Source organism: Strongyloides ratti, assembly GCF_001040885.1.
Source record: "Strongyloides ratti genome assembly S_ratti_ED321, chromosome : 2".
Taxonomy (NCBI): Eukaryota; Metazoa; Nematoda; class Chromadorea; order Rhabditida; family Strongyloididae; genus Strongyloides; species Strongyloides ratti.
This window is the reverse complement of record NC_037308.1, coordinates 8307075-8320276: the sequence shown is the minus strand read 5'-3', so window position 1 is coordinate 8320276 and position 13202 is coordinate 8307075. Positions and strand designations below refer to the sequence as shown.

Below are 13202 nucleotides of genomic sequence, written 5' to 3'. Positions count from 1 at the left end.
ATTTAAAAATTTATCATGCTTAGATCTCGTTCTGTAGTACCCACAATTGTAAGAAATTTTGCCTCAAAAAAAGAACTTCCAAAGAAAGGTCTTCCAAATGTTGTTTTTGTTGATGGTGTCCGGACGCCTTTTGCTGTTTCAGGGACAGTTTTTAAAGACATGATGGCGGTTGATTTACAAAGACATGCTCTTAAATCAATTGTTAGTAGAACAAAAATTGATTTTTCTGACATTGGACATATTACTTGTGGTACTGTTATTCAAGAACCAAAAACCTCAAATGTAGCGAGAGAAGCTGCTTTAACTGCAGGTTTTCCATCCAAAATTCCTTGTCATACAGTAACATTGGCATGTATTTCATCTAATGTAGCAATGACCGATATTGCAACAAAAATTCAAACTGGGTATTGTGAAGCTGGATTGGCCGGAGGTGTCGAAGTATTGTCTGATGTGCCAATTAGGTATAACAGAAAAGCAAGAGCTGCAATGTTATCCATAGGAAAAGCCAAAAGTTTGCCAGAAAAATTGAAATTAGGAAAAACTATTCTTTCAAATCTTCTTAGCCCTGAATTACCAGCTGTTGCTGAATATACAACAGGAGAAGTTATGGGAACAAGTGGTGATCGTCTTGCAACAGCTTTCAATGTATCTAGACAAGAACAAGATGATTTTGCTCTTAGATCCCACACATTAGCAGATAAAGCTTTTAAAGAGGGTAAATTAACTGATATTGCTCCAATGTTTGTTGGTGGAAAAAAATCTGAAACAATAGATTTTGACAATGGAATTAGAATAACTCCAATGGAGAAATTATCTAAATTGAAGCCTGCATTTATTAAACCACATGGAACTATTACTGCTGGTAATGCATCATTCTTGACTGATGGCGCTTCTGCTGCTCTTCTCACTTCCGAAGAGTTTGCCTTAAAAAAAGGATTCAAACCAAAAGCTTACATTAGGGATTATCTTTATGTCGCTCAGGATCCAAAAGATCAACTTCTTCTTTCTCCTGCATACGTTATTCCTAAACTTTTAGATAAAAATGGTCTTTCCATAAATGATATAGATGTTTGGGAAATTCATGAGGCTTTTGCTGGACAAGTTCTTGCTAACTTAAATGCTATGGATTGTGAATTTTTCTGTAAAACAGAAATGAAAAGAAATGGCAAATTTGGTCGTCTTCCAATGGAAAAAATAAATCTATGGGGAGGATCATTATCATTAGGCCATCCATTTGGAGCTACAGGTGTAAGACTTATGTCCCACGCTGCAGGTCGTCTTAAGGCAGAAGGAGGTCAATTTGCTGTCATTGCAGCTTGTGCCGCCGGAGGCCATGGTGTAGGCATGCTTGTTGAAACTTATCCTTAGGTGATTTATATCAAAGTAATTGTAGAACTAAGTAAATAATTTAAAATTTTTTTTTTATTTCATCGTATTATCGTGTATTTATAATTATGAATAAAAATTTATAAATCTAAATATAATGTTTATTAGATAAAAATTAGCAATGAGTTACTACAAAGTTTCCATATTTCTAAGCTTTTCAAGCATCTTTGAAACTATTCTCTTTTCAGATGCAAGATAAAGATGAATCTGTTTTAAAGTAAAAGGCATATCTTTTGGTAAATCATCGCCAACTTTTGAATAAGTAGCCTTCATTAAAAGGTTCAATCTATCAAATAGATATTTTTTTGCCTTTTTTCCTGTATCCTCAGAATTTATATCTTGTGGCAATCCTGATACAAGAAGTTTTAAAAATAATGGCAAATTTTCAGGAATTAAATCATCATGAGTACATGTAAAAATGTCTGTTGTTTTTCGATAGATTCTTACTCTAAAATCACTTTCAATAAAAGTTGATGGAAAAGATAATTTAAGTTTGAACACATCGTTAATACCAGGTATTTGAAGACAAAATCCATTAGCCAAAAATAAACTGTAGTTGTTTCTATTACCATATACAATTGTTATATTATTTCCTTTTTTTAAAGCGTTACCAGCAATTGTTTCAGCGCAGTTATCCTCAATAGAAAAATCAACTATATTTTTTGAATCATCAGAATGGTTAGAAAAATCTAAAAGTGGAATAAGGCAAGGTATACTTTTTTGATCATTTTCTGATGGAATATGATTAATTCTAGTTGTTACATTATTAGCAGCCCATAAAAATAAATCAAATGTAAAGTCTTCCAATCTAATACTTAATTTTGAATAATCTTTTGATGATTCATCATAAAGTTTTTGAAGGAAATAAATATATTGACGAGCAAAATGACGAAATGTTTTTAAAGATTCTTCATAAATTACTGTATTTTTGAGTAACTCAAGTTCTTCAATTGTATAATTTACTGGTGTAGTAAATTTAGTTGGAAGAATATTAAAATAATCCTGCCATTTCGAATCTTTATTTAATCTTTCAATACACATGAAAAATACAAGAGCTACATTATTCATGTTACTTAATAATATATCATTAACAATAATTTTCTTATAAATTGGATTTTCATGAATTGTATCAATTGAAAAAATTGCCTTACGAGGAACTTTGATTAAAACTTGTTTATCCATAACATCTTCTGTTGAAACGAGACCATAGTTATTATCATCGATTTTAATAATATCAACTTTATCAAAAAATATCTGTTCATCTTTACACCATTTTTTAAAAGTTGTTAAATTATCTTCACGATTAATTATTTCCAAATTGTCTTTTTCTCTATTAGAAGAAAGTATATTTTTTAGTTCATTTAACTTCTCAACAATAATTTTATGATCATTCATTAAACTATTAGGTCTTGATGGAGGTTCTTGAATTAATATTTCAGCCCAAAATTTATAACAGTGTGATGCAATTTTATTTAATTTTTCCTGATCTGGTAACATGTTTATCTAAAAGGAAAATCATATAATACTAGTTTTAATGTTATTTTATAGTTAGTTGTAACGATTTATATTGATTATTTATTAATTTAGATTAATATAAAGTTTATAATAAATAAATATATTTATGCTTTTTCATAATAAATTTTAAAGTAATTATTTAATAAAATAAAAATTAATTAACTATTATAATGTTACTATGTACATCATTATACTTTATAAAGTTTAATACCAAAAACTTGCCTATATAAAATATTATTTTTCTAAAAAACAAAAACTGCTTCAAATAATTCTGCTAATTAGACTCTAATTTCCACATACTCAATCATTCGTTCCAAGATATTATTTATATATCTCCTTGTTATTTTTAGCATATCCAAAGATGAAATAAATAATGTGTTTGATAAATGTATAGCTTGCAATTTTTTTTTCTTATGATAAACACATCAAACATAACTAAATTTCTTATCATTATTCAATGAAATATTAAAATATGTATTATACAATGTGCTAAACATATTTAAATAAAATTTATTGTTTTACAATATTATATCAATAATAAATTTCCTTGTTTAACAACTAATATTTTTTGTACTATAATTTTAGATTTACAATTATAATGTCTAATAATTTTGTATTTGAAATGAATATGACATGTGAAGGCTGTGCAAATGCAGCAAAAAAAGTATTATCAAAATTAGGAGGTTTGTCAAGATTAAAAATATTTACATAATTAAAAAAATTCTAGATAAAGTTTCTTCTGTTGAAACAGATGTAGCTTCAAGAACTGTAAAAGTTACCACAACATTAGATTCATCAGTAATACAAGAACAATTAGAAAAAACTGGAAAAACTATAAAATTAAAACAGTAATTTTATTAAAAAAGAAATTCAACAAAAAAATATAACAACAAAATTTTAAGTATTTTTTTATAACTATTGGCTTAACATAGCATGATAATTTTTCTCTGATTTTATTAATTGTTTTGTCATATTATTTCCATAAATATTACATAAACGTATAGAATCCACATCAGAAAATACTATCTTAGTTGTTAAAGGGGTTTCCAATTCTGACATATTTATCATTTGTGTAAAAAAATGTGGATTGAGTGGTAATTGGTAAAATATAAGACATTTTATTCCTTTGATAAGATAGCGATTATAATAATGAAATCTAAAATATATTATATGATTAATTTTTTTTTTAATAAATATGTTTATATTACCTTTCTGTCATCAAACAAACAGATTTTAAACCATGACTAAATTGTATCTTAGAACTATTAATTTTATTTTCTGGAGAGTATTCATTTAACTCAGCAAATCTTTTGTTATTTGCCACAAAGTGTGCCTTTACTTGAACAAAATCATAATAACTTGGAATAAATATTAATGTTCCTTTTTCTAACTTTGGATAAATATTTTCAACAAAAAATTTAAATCTAACAGATTGATCTTCACATGGATTAGTTATTTTTATGCGATTAATTTGTTGAGAAACAGGAACTTCTATATCATTTAAAATTCCATTAGATTTCTCTGTAATAGTGATATATCCTGAATAGTTATAACTTGATTTAATAAAAGCAGATTTCATTTCAGCAGAATCATACCTTGAGAACATTAAAGTCTGCCTTATAGCTTTTGCTTGATTATTTAAAAATACATTTCTAATTCTTGTAATATCTACATAACTAATATCATCTGGTTGTGTATTTAAATTATTTAGAATAGTTACAACATTCTCCCAATTCTGCATTTGAATAATATCCATTTTATCAAAAACAGCTATTTCAATTGATGATAAAAATGAATAGTGGCCGGCTTCTTTAGCGTTTATCAATGCTTGTGTAAGTCCAAGAGGAGAAGCAATAATCATATCAGATTCATCAAACTTAGTAAATAGTTTTATTGCTTTTTTTGAAAATGTAATACCAATTTTAAAGTCATCATCTATATTACCATCCATATTATAAATATAGTCTTCTGTACGTATTACATTATTTGGATTTTTAGGATTAGGTGTGTAAGAACAATCTTGACTTCCATAAAAACTTTCAAATCTTTTAGCTTTTAAAAATTGTGATTTTCTCTCACCAAACATAAGATTTTTTAATTTTTCAACAATCTCAAAAACACATTTTTTATATGGAACAACTATCAATATTCTTGGTCTTGTAAATCCTTGATCTCTACATTCATCAATCATCTCATCAGTTATTTGAAGACCCTTCTCCTTTGCATTTTTTAATTTCTCAATATTTTTTATGATTAAAAATCTATTTCTTTGAATGTGATTTATAATATGAAGAAGATAAACATTTTGATAGTCATTTGCTAATGATGTATAGTAAAGATCACAATAACGTCCCATCACTTGTAATAATGAAGATTCTACCTCACTTAAACCCTGACTTTTAGTTGCAAACTTGAAATTTTCCATAATAGTAGGAAAGTATCCAAAATCATCTAATTTTATTGGTTTTGAAATATCTAAAAAATTGTCCTCCTTATATCGAATGTGTTGAACCACTCTTGTTTTTTGAAAACCTGGCAATTTTTGAGGAATTTTTATTGTTTCTTCAGGATTTTCTAAAATTTTTGTAAGTACTTCTATGCTAGGTAATTTATAAAAATGCTTAGAAAAATATTCTGTATCATCTTTAATAACTAAGTCTACTTCATCATCGCTTTCTTCTATAGCCAATTCTTCTTCCTTTTCTTCCTCCGCTTCACTATCACTTTCAGCTAATTTTTTATGAAGACTAACGTCACTGTCTTGGATTTTTAATTGTTTTCCACCTACGGAATTATGACCGTTATTATTACTTTTTCTTTTTATGTTTTTAGTTCTTAAATTTCCAGATTTGTTCTTTTTATCCATTTAAATTCTAAAAAAAAAGTAGAAAGAAAAAAAGGTTAAATAAAATATAACCTTGATTAAACAAAGTATTCAGAAAAGAAAAAAAAATGATAAAAATTTTAATAGATAATAAGAAATAATAAATAGAATTCCTACAATTTTACACAAATTTATGATTAAATAATTAGTAGTAGTACAAGAAGATTGTTAAAAAAATGTTATGACTCTTCTTCACGTGGAGTTTGCATAGCTTCAGGTAAAGGTGGAGGCAACGATACTGACTCAACATTTACAATATCTCCTTCGCTTTTCAATTTTATCAATATTTGAGCAGGAGATTGTGGTGAGGCTCTTGAAGTATCAAAACCATTATCTGACAAGGAAACATTTTCATTTAATTTTATCCAATCTTTATCTTCATTTTGTGATTTTTTATATAAGCTCATTTCATCTTTTGAAAATTCTGACAAAGGTTCAAGCAATTCCTTCATGTCACGAATTGTTTGTGATTCTTTGAGAATTATAAGAAAATGGGAATTTGAATATAAAACTTCAAAATAAAGATCATTATTAGCTGACATCCTTATAAAAATAAAAACTTGGTAATATATACACCTTAAGTGGACCTCCTATAAAAATTTTTAAATAGTTTTAAAAAAAAATATAATTAATAATAAATATTTATGGTACGAGGATTTATTCAATTATAACAAAATTCGATTTAACAATAAACGAGACTCAAAGAAATGAAGTACATACTAAGAATATTGATAAGGAAGAAGAGTGAATTTGAAAAAAAGTTAGTGATCATTGTACCAAACTTTTTTAAAATTAATCCTAAGACGAAAAAAATTGCTTTTATTGTGAATGTAGATGAATTCACTACAATTTTTTAGATGGCAAATATGCACGTATATCGATTGTCATAAATTCATATTTTCTTACAAAATTGTATTTTTTTTATTATCATTTTTTCTTTTTTTTTTTTAATTCTTCATATATTTTAAATATTTTTTTTTAGGATTATCATGTCTTTTAAGTCAAACATTTTACTAAATACTGCTATTAATGGATTAAAAATTGCAGCTACTCGCAATACTGCTTCAGCTCCAAAAGTAGCTTTACTAGGAGCTTCCGGTGGTATTGGTCAACCAATGGGTTTATTACTTAAAAATAATCCAGCTATTGCAAAATTGGCACTCTATGACATTCAAGGAACCACTGGAGTTGCTGCTGATCTTTCTCATATTGATTCAAAAGCTCAAGTTACTGCTCATACTGGACCAAGTGAACTAGTTTCATGTCTCGAGGGTGCTGATGTTGTTGTTATCCCAGCTGGTGTACCACGTAAACCAGGAATGACCCGTGATGATCTTTTCAATGTCAATGCAGGAATTGTTCGTGATTTAGTTGAGGCTGTTGCCAAAACATGCCCAAAAGCTTTTATCGCTATAATTACAAATCCTGTTAATTCAACTGTTCCAATTGCTTCTGAAGTTATGAAGAACAATGGAGTTTATGATCCCAAGAGAATTTTTGGAGTCTGTACACTTGATGTTGTAAGAGCTCAAGCCTTTGTCGCTGAACTTAAAGGACTTGATGTAACAAAAACTGTTGTCCCTGTTATTGGAGGACATTCTGGAGTAACCATTATACCTTTACTTTCCCAAGTCAAAGGAGCTACCTTTTCTGACAGTGAAATTAAAGCTTTAACTGAACGTATTCAAGATGCTGGAACTGAAGTTGTCAAAGCTAAAGCTGGAGCAGGATCAGCTACACTTTCTATGGCACTTGCTGGAGCCCGCTTTACACAATCACTTATTGATGGTCTTCAAGGAAAAAAAAATACTCAATGCACCTACGTAGCTTCAAACGCTGTTCAGGGTGTTGAATACTTTTCTACACCAGTTGAACTTGGACCAAATGGAGCTGAAAAAATATTAGGATATGGAAAGATCTCATCTTATGAGCAAGAACTTGTAACAAAAGCTGTACCAGAACTTCAAAAGAATATTAGTAAAGGAGTTAAATTTGTTAAAGGATAAAGAGGACGATGTATCCTATTAGGAAGATATTTTTTACGATATAATAGAGTTTAATTTTTTTAATATTTTTTTTTAAATGATTTGGTTTATTACCTTGAATATATATTATGTTTAAATTTTCTTTTTTAATTGTTTTATTATAGCAAAAAAAAATGCTTAAAAAAGTATTTAGAAATGTCTTTGGGGTAACAAGAACACAGTATCGTGCTTTGTGTTCGCAAGATGGATCAAATTTAAAAGATAAAGATATAATAGGAGAAGAATTAGCTGAAGCACTAGATAATGTGACAAATGATATTTGTAAAAATGATCCTGTAGAGAAAAAAAAAACGAGATTATCTATATTGAGTAGGCTTACAGAATCAGCAAAAGAAACTTTTAATACAGCTGTTGGTCATGAAACTGTAGAGATTCTTTATGATAAAGAAATTGCGGGTTTGTTAGGGAGTTTAGATGTAAAGCCTGAGTTGAAGCCGTTAAATAAATTTGCTGAGGTTAGAAAGGATACAAGAGCAATTGTCGCTTTAAGGAAAGAAATTTTTTATTTAGCTCACCAATCTGGAAAATCTCATGAGGAAGCGAGGTTATTAGCAGAAAATAGTGTAGCTAAAGCGGAAGAAAAATTGAGAGAACGTAGAGAAGCAAAATTAAAAGGAGGTGAAGAAGAGAAGGCAGTTCTTGAACAAATTCAAAAGGAAACCAACGCGAAGGAAGGGAAGTTTTTCAAAATGGCTTTTGAATGGATGGAAAAAAACCTTTATTCCGAACAAAATCTAGGAGATCTCTCTGAATCTCTACCTCCTAAGGTTGATGTAAACCCTTCTGTTCCTAATATTTTTGAACAAACTTCGTTAAAATTAGATATTTTTAAGGACACTAAGTCTTTTGAAGAACGAAGTCTCAATTTTTGGCGTGAATGGAATTTAAAAGAAGCCAATTTGGTTTGTAAAGGTGTAGGACCAAGAAATATTTTTGAAAAACATATCGAATGGACAAAGCAAGGAAAATTATGGCCATATCCAATTAATAACGAATATGAACTAGGGGAAGAATTAGAAGTTGGCTTCCATGAACATATCTTTTTACAAAAGTATCTCTCAAAATACAATCTCCCTAAAACTGGATCAATTGCACATTTTATGGAATTAGTGTGTGTCGGATTATCTAAGAATCCTTATATGACGGCGGCAAAGAAGAGAGAACATCTTGATTGGTTTGGAAAATTCTTTGATTCTAAGAGGCAAAAAACTATTGAAAATATGCATGAAAAAGAACGACTTGCAGCTACCGATTCTATATAAATTTATTGTTATTGTTTTAGGCTATTTTTTTATGTTGTTACTGACATTTATAATAAACTTTTAGATTGATTTACGTCAAATAATAATCAAACTTTAGTATTCATTAAAAACTAGGTCAATTTTTGTACAATATAAAAGCGTTTGAAAATAATGTATCTTCACATTCCTAATGATTTTTCGCTATTCTGCCATTTTTCTCCTTGGATTGTTAACAGTAACATCCCTCGCTTCAACTAGTGTTACTGTTGAAGAGTTGACCAATGCAATTGGTGCTCCAAAATGTATGCAAAAATGTATGAATTCATTTATTGTGAATTTGTATGATGCTTTAACAAACTCTTCTATTAACCATGCAACAAAAGTTATGTGCAAGGAGTATGATAAATTTGTGGAATGCACAACAAAAGATCGCTATGTTTGTCCGTATGAAGTGGTGTATAACTTTGCATTTGAAGGAATAAGTTCATTCTGTTCTGAAAAGGAAACACCAAACTCAGCTTGCCTTGATGAAAAGCTCAGTGTTGTTGCTAAAAGTAATTTTAAATAATTTTTTGACTAAAGTAATTATTTTTTTTTAGCTTGTGATGGCAGATGTCATGTTTTAGATCAAATTGATGACATGTTTCAAAGGCGTACTATGAAAATAATGGCAAAGCATTCTGGTAATCCACAAATATTTATTGAAAATCTTACTGAATTTTGTCAATCACTTTCTTGTTTTATTCCATGCTTTAAGAGAAATTTGGAACGTGGATGCGGAAAAGATGGACATCATTTTTTGGTTCATGCAGTCAAACCATTTTACAGTCTGGTAAGAGAAATGAAGAAGAAACCGGCAATGAAACCTATGCTCGAAAAGAGGGTACCAAAAACATGTCATTTTCTTTTTAACAAAGTTGTTCTTGATTATTATACTACTTATTAATTTATAATATTGTAGAAATAAAGTTTATTTTATAAAACTTTTGTGTTTTTTTCTAACAGAAATGAAATTTTTTAACCAGTACTTTTAGGCGCTAAACTAATTAATAGAATGATAAGAAATATAAAATAATTTTTGAGCAATTCCATCAAAACAAGAAAAGATCGAAATAATTGGGAAAAAAATCTATTAGAATAAAATACCGTAAAATTTTATAAAGACTTTTCATAACAGTGTGTTGAAATTTCACAAAAAAATAAAACCAATAGTCTTGGAATAAAATTTAGAAGACATAATAATAGAAAAAAGAAATTTGGAAAATTATTCATACTTTAATAATAAAAAGTTTAATTTCACATAAAAGGTATCTTAACAATTTTTTTGAAAATAGCATCATTAAGATTCTGACTTAAAATTTACTTTGAAATATTATCTATGACTTCATTTCAAAATGATTCTCCAAAAATATAAACTTTAATGTTTCTATTTCTAAAAATAGATATAAAAAAATGAGTTTATTTTTATAATATAAAAATGATTCATCTTAAATTGTAAGCTAATAATTTATTAAAAATTTATTTTATTTTTCTTATTAGTCATTGTTAGACAAAATGGAATGATTTAAAAAATACATTAAAGTATATTATATTTATTTAACAAAGTTATAACTTTAGATTCTGAATACAAAACAAATTTTATTATACAAGTTTTGAAAATTACGTGATTTTTTAATATTTAATTTTTTTAAAGTATCAAAAAATGTATGTTTAAAAGATATATTTAATCAACTAATTATTTAATTTATTTGGCAAAATCATGTTACATTAAATAGAAGCTTATAAGAATATGTTTGATCATATCACTTTTTTTTCAAATAAGAGGATACAGAAGATTTTTAATAAAGAAATAAGAAACAACAAGATAACAGTTACTTTGGTAAATTCATTTGAAGTAAAACTTTAGCTAAAATCTTGGTTCAAGAATGACAAAACACCAATGAAAAAATGGTTTTAACAAAACAGAAAAATACTAAAAAAAATGTACTTGAGTTGTGATACTAATTGGGTGTAATTTTTGTAAAATTTATTTGTAAAACTTTTTCTCCAACCAATAAATTAATAGCATTTTAAAAAGTTTCTATAATAATTACTTAAACTTTTTATTTAATTACATTTTTAAAATGTTCAAAAATTTGATGTATCATATAAATATAAAATTATATTTAAATAATGTTTATTTTTCTTGCAATTTAAATTGTTTTTAAAAAAAATGATAAAATTTAATCTTATACTCTTAGAAATAGATAATGTGATTATATAGAAAATAATGATAAGAGTTGCATCTTAAAATTATTGTTATTAATACTATAAATATATCTCTATTTTAGGTTAAAAAATATAAAAGTATTCAAAACAAATATATTATTTTCTTAAAAGTGTAAAAAAACATGTACTTTAATAGTGAATAATATAAATTAAATTTATTTTATCTATTTAACTTAATGTCAAATGTGAATAACATCCTGATAATTTGTGTATTACATAAGAAAATAATATTAGAATAAAAAATATTTTAAAAAATAATTTCTTTTTTAAAAATATGATTACTTTTTCATATATAAATACTTATGTTTTCAATGTAATATTACAGTTGATATTGATAAACTATTTATAAAATTATTGGAATGCACAATATTGTATCAAATTTTGTCACTTATCTTTTAAAAAAATCTTTTTCATATATAATTGCTTTTTAATGAAAATAAATCATTTAATAAAAGATAATCAAAGGTTACCTTAAATTATATAATTTTATTTTTAAGGTTAATTATTTAGAGATTACCTTTCAATTAATAAGTTTTGTGTTCAATAAAATTTTATTATGAAATTATATTGTGAATATTGTAGTGATTTTAAAAAATATTTTTAAAAAAAAAGCCATTTATTTTTTACACTTTTTTACAATTATAATGTTTTAAGTTTAAAAATAAAATATTAATAATCAAATATATTATTTAATTGTATATTTTTTATTAAAATGTTTTAAAAATTATTCTTATATCAAATTAAAGTTACTCTTTTATAACTTTATAATTTACAATTTTTAAATAAAAAATTTACATTAAAAAATATTTCTAGATTTGGTATAATTTAAAATATAATTAGTAAGAAATCAAATTAATTATGATTTTAACTTTATTTTAAAATATTAAAAAATATAATTAATTTTATTAATTATGACATTTCTGGTGTCCTTAAATAATTTTAAATATTATATATGATATATAACTACTTTGTCAATTTTAAAATGACCAGATACAATATAATCAAAGCAGATTATTAAATAATTTAAAATTATTCTATTTATATATTTAATTTATTTGAAGAAGTATTAAATTAAGTTATAAAGAAGCAACATATAATCTATTTATAACTATTACCCAGTACATTATTTAATTAGAAATTATATTTAAAATTAAAAAAAAAAGAAAGATTTATTTATTAATAAAAAATATCACATAACTTTTATTGTAACAACATAAAATATAATTTATAATTGATGATTTTTTTTTTTACCATTATAAAATACTAATAAAATTTATTAACATATATATACTTTACTATAATTCATTTTTATAATTTTAATCATATTTTTGAAAAATTTTTATTTCACTTAATCATTTACTACCATTGATATTTAATTCAAAAATATACTATATTTTTAACATAGTATTAGTACCTTAGTTTTTGTTAAATATATACATATATATATATATATACTCTCTATACTTGATAAGAAGAATTATGTAAAAAAGTTAAAATTATTTCAATTGATTTAAAATAGCTGATAAAAAGTTGAATAATAATATTAGTGATATTTATAATCAAATTTATTATTTACTAAAAACATTTTTTTTTTTTTGAAAATAATAAAATTTTACATAAATATAGATTTAATAATAATTTCTTTATATGTATTTTTTTTTCTTTTGTTATTTTCAATTAGTATATAACATAATAATGTTCTTTTTTAAAGTTATACTTTTATTATAGTAAATCACAAAAAGTATTATTTTTGATTAAATATAATTATATTTATACTATTTTACTATACCAGAAGTATTTTTAAATTATAAACTAAATATTTAATACTTTATGTATAAGTAAAATTATTTTAAAACATTTTAT

The 13202-nt window shown here is 25.4% G+C and overlaps 8 protein-coding genes across 8 annotated transcripts; 5 read left to right on the top strand and 3 right to left on the bottom strand.

Moving 5' to 3' along the window:
• Positions 1-15: 15 nt before the first annotated feature.
• On the top strand, positions 16-1368 carry SRAE_2000265600 (Trifunctional enzyme subunit beta, mitochondrial; the record flags this gene model as incomplete). Its single annotated transcript, XM_024653749.1, has 1 exon — positions 16-1368. One exon carries the CDS (start codon positions 16-18, stop codon positions 1366-1368), a length of 1353 nt encoding a protein of 450 aa, XP_024507195.1.
• Positions 1369-1515: 147 nt separating this feature from the next.
• Positions 1516-2883, bottom strand: SRAE_2000265500 (Histone-lysine N-methyltransferase setd3; the record flags this gene model as incomplete). The annotated part of the gene is made up of 1 exon (XM_024653748.1): positions 1516-2883. One exon carries the CDS (start codon positions 2881-2883, stop codon positions 1516-1518), a length of 1368 nt encoding a protein of 455 aa, XP_024507194.1.
• A 616-nt stretch (positions 2884-3499) lies between these two features.
• SRAE_2000265400 (Heavy metal-associated domain, HMA-containing protein) lies at positions 3500-3753 on the top strand (the record flags this gene model as incomplete). The annotated part of the gene is made up of 2 exons (XM_024653747.1): positions 3500-3584; positions 3629-3753. 2 exons carry the CDS (start codon positions 3500-3502, stop codon positions 3751-3753), a joined length of 210 nt encoding a protein of 69 aa, XP_024507193.1.
• Positions 3754-3816: 63 nt separating this feature from the next.
• SRAE_2000265300 (Digestive organ expansion factor homolog) lies at positions 3817-5767 on the bottom strand (the record flags this gene model as incomplete). The annotated part of the gene is made up of 2 exons (XM_024653746.1): positions 3817-4057; positions 4110-5767. 2 exons carry the CDS (start codon positions 5765-5767, stop codon positions 3817-3819), a joined length of 1899 nt encoding a protein of 632 aa, XP_024507192.1.
• Positions 5768-5964: 197 nt separating this feature from the next.
• On the bottom strand, positions 5965-6327 carry SRAE_2000265200 (Transcription elongation factor B polypeptide 2; the record flags this gene model as incomplete). Its single annotated transcript, XM_024653745.1, has 1 exon — positions 5965-6327. One exon carries the CDS (start codon positions 6325-6327, stop codon positions 5965-5967), a length of 363 nt encoding a protein of 120 aa, XP_024507191.1.
• A 447-nt stretch (positions 6328-6774) lies between these two features.
• SRAE_2000265100 (Malate dehydrogenase, mitochondrial) lies at positions 6775-7791 on the top strand (the record flags this gene model as incomplete). The annotated part of the gene is made up of 1 exon (XM_024653744.1): positions 6775-7791. One exon carries the CDS (start codon positions 6775-6777, stop codon positions 7789-7791), a length of 1017 nt encoding a protein of 338 aa, XP_024507190.1.
• Positions 7792-7943: 152 nt separating this feature from the next.
• SRAE_2000265000 (28S ribosomal protein S31, mitochondrial) lies at positions 7944-9092 on the top strand (the record flags this gene model as incomplete). Its single annotated transcript, XM_024653743.1, has 1 exon — positions 7944-9092. One exon carries the CDS (start codon positions 7944-7946, stop codon positions 9090-9092), a length of 1149 nt encoding a protein of 382 aa, XP_024507189.1.
• A 169-nt stretch (positions 9093-9261) lies between these two features.
• Positions 9262-10017, top strand: SRAE_2000264900 (Hypothetical protein; the record flags this gene model as incomplete). Its single annotated transcript, XM_024653742.1, has 2 exons — positions 9262-9625; positions 9671-10017. The coding sequence occupies 2 exons, from the start codon at positions 9262-9264 to the stop codon at positions 10015-10017; spliced, it is 711 nt and encodes a 236-aa protein (XP_024507188.1).
• Between the last annotated feature and the right edge of the window lie 3185 nt (positions 10018-13202).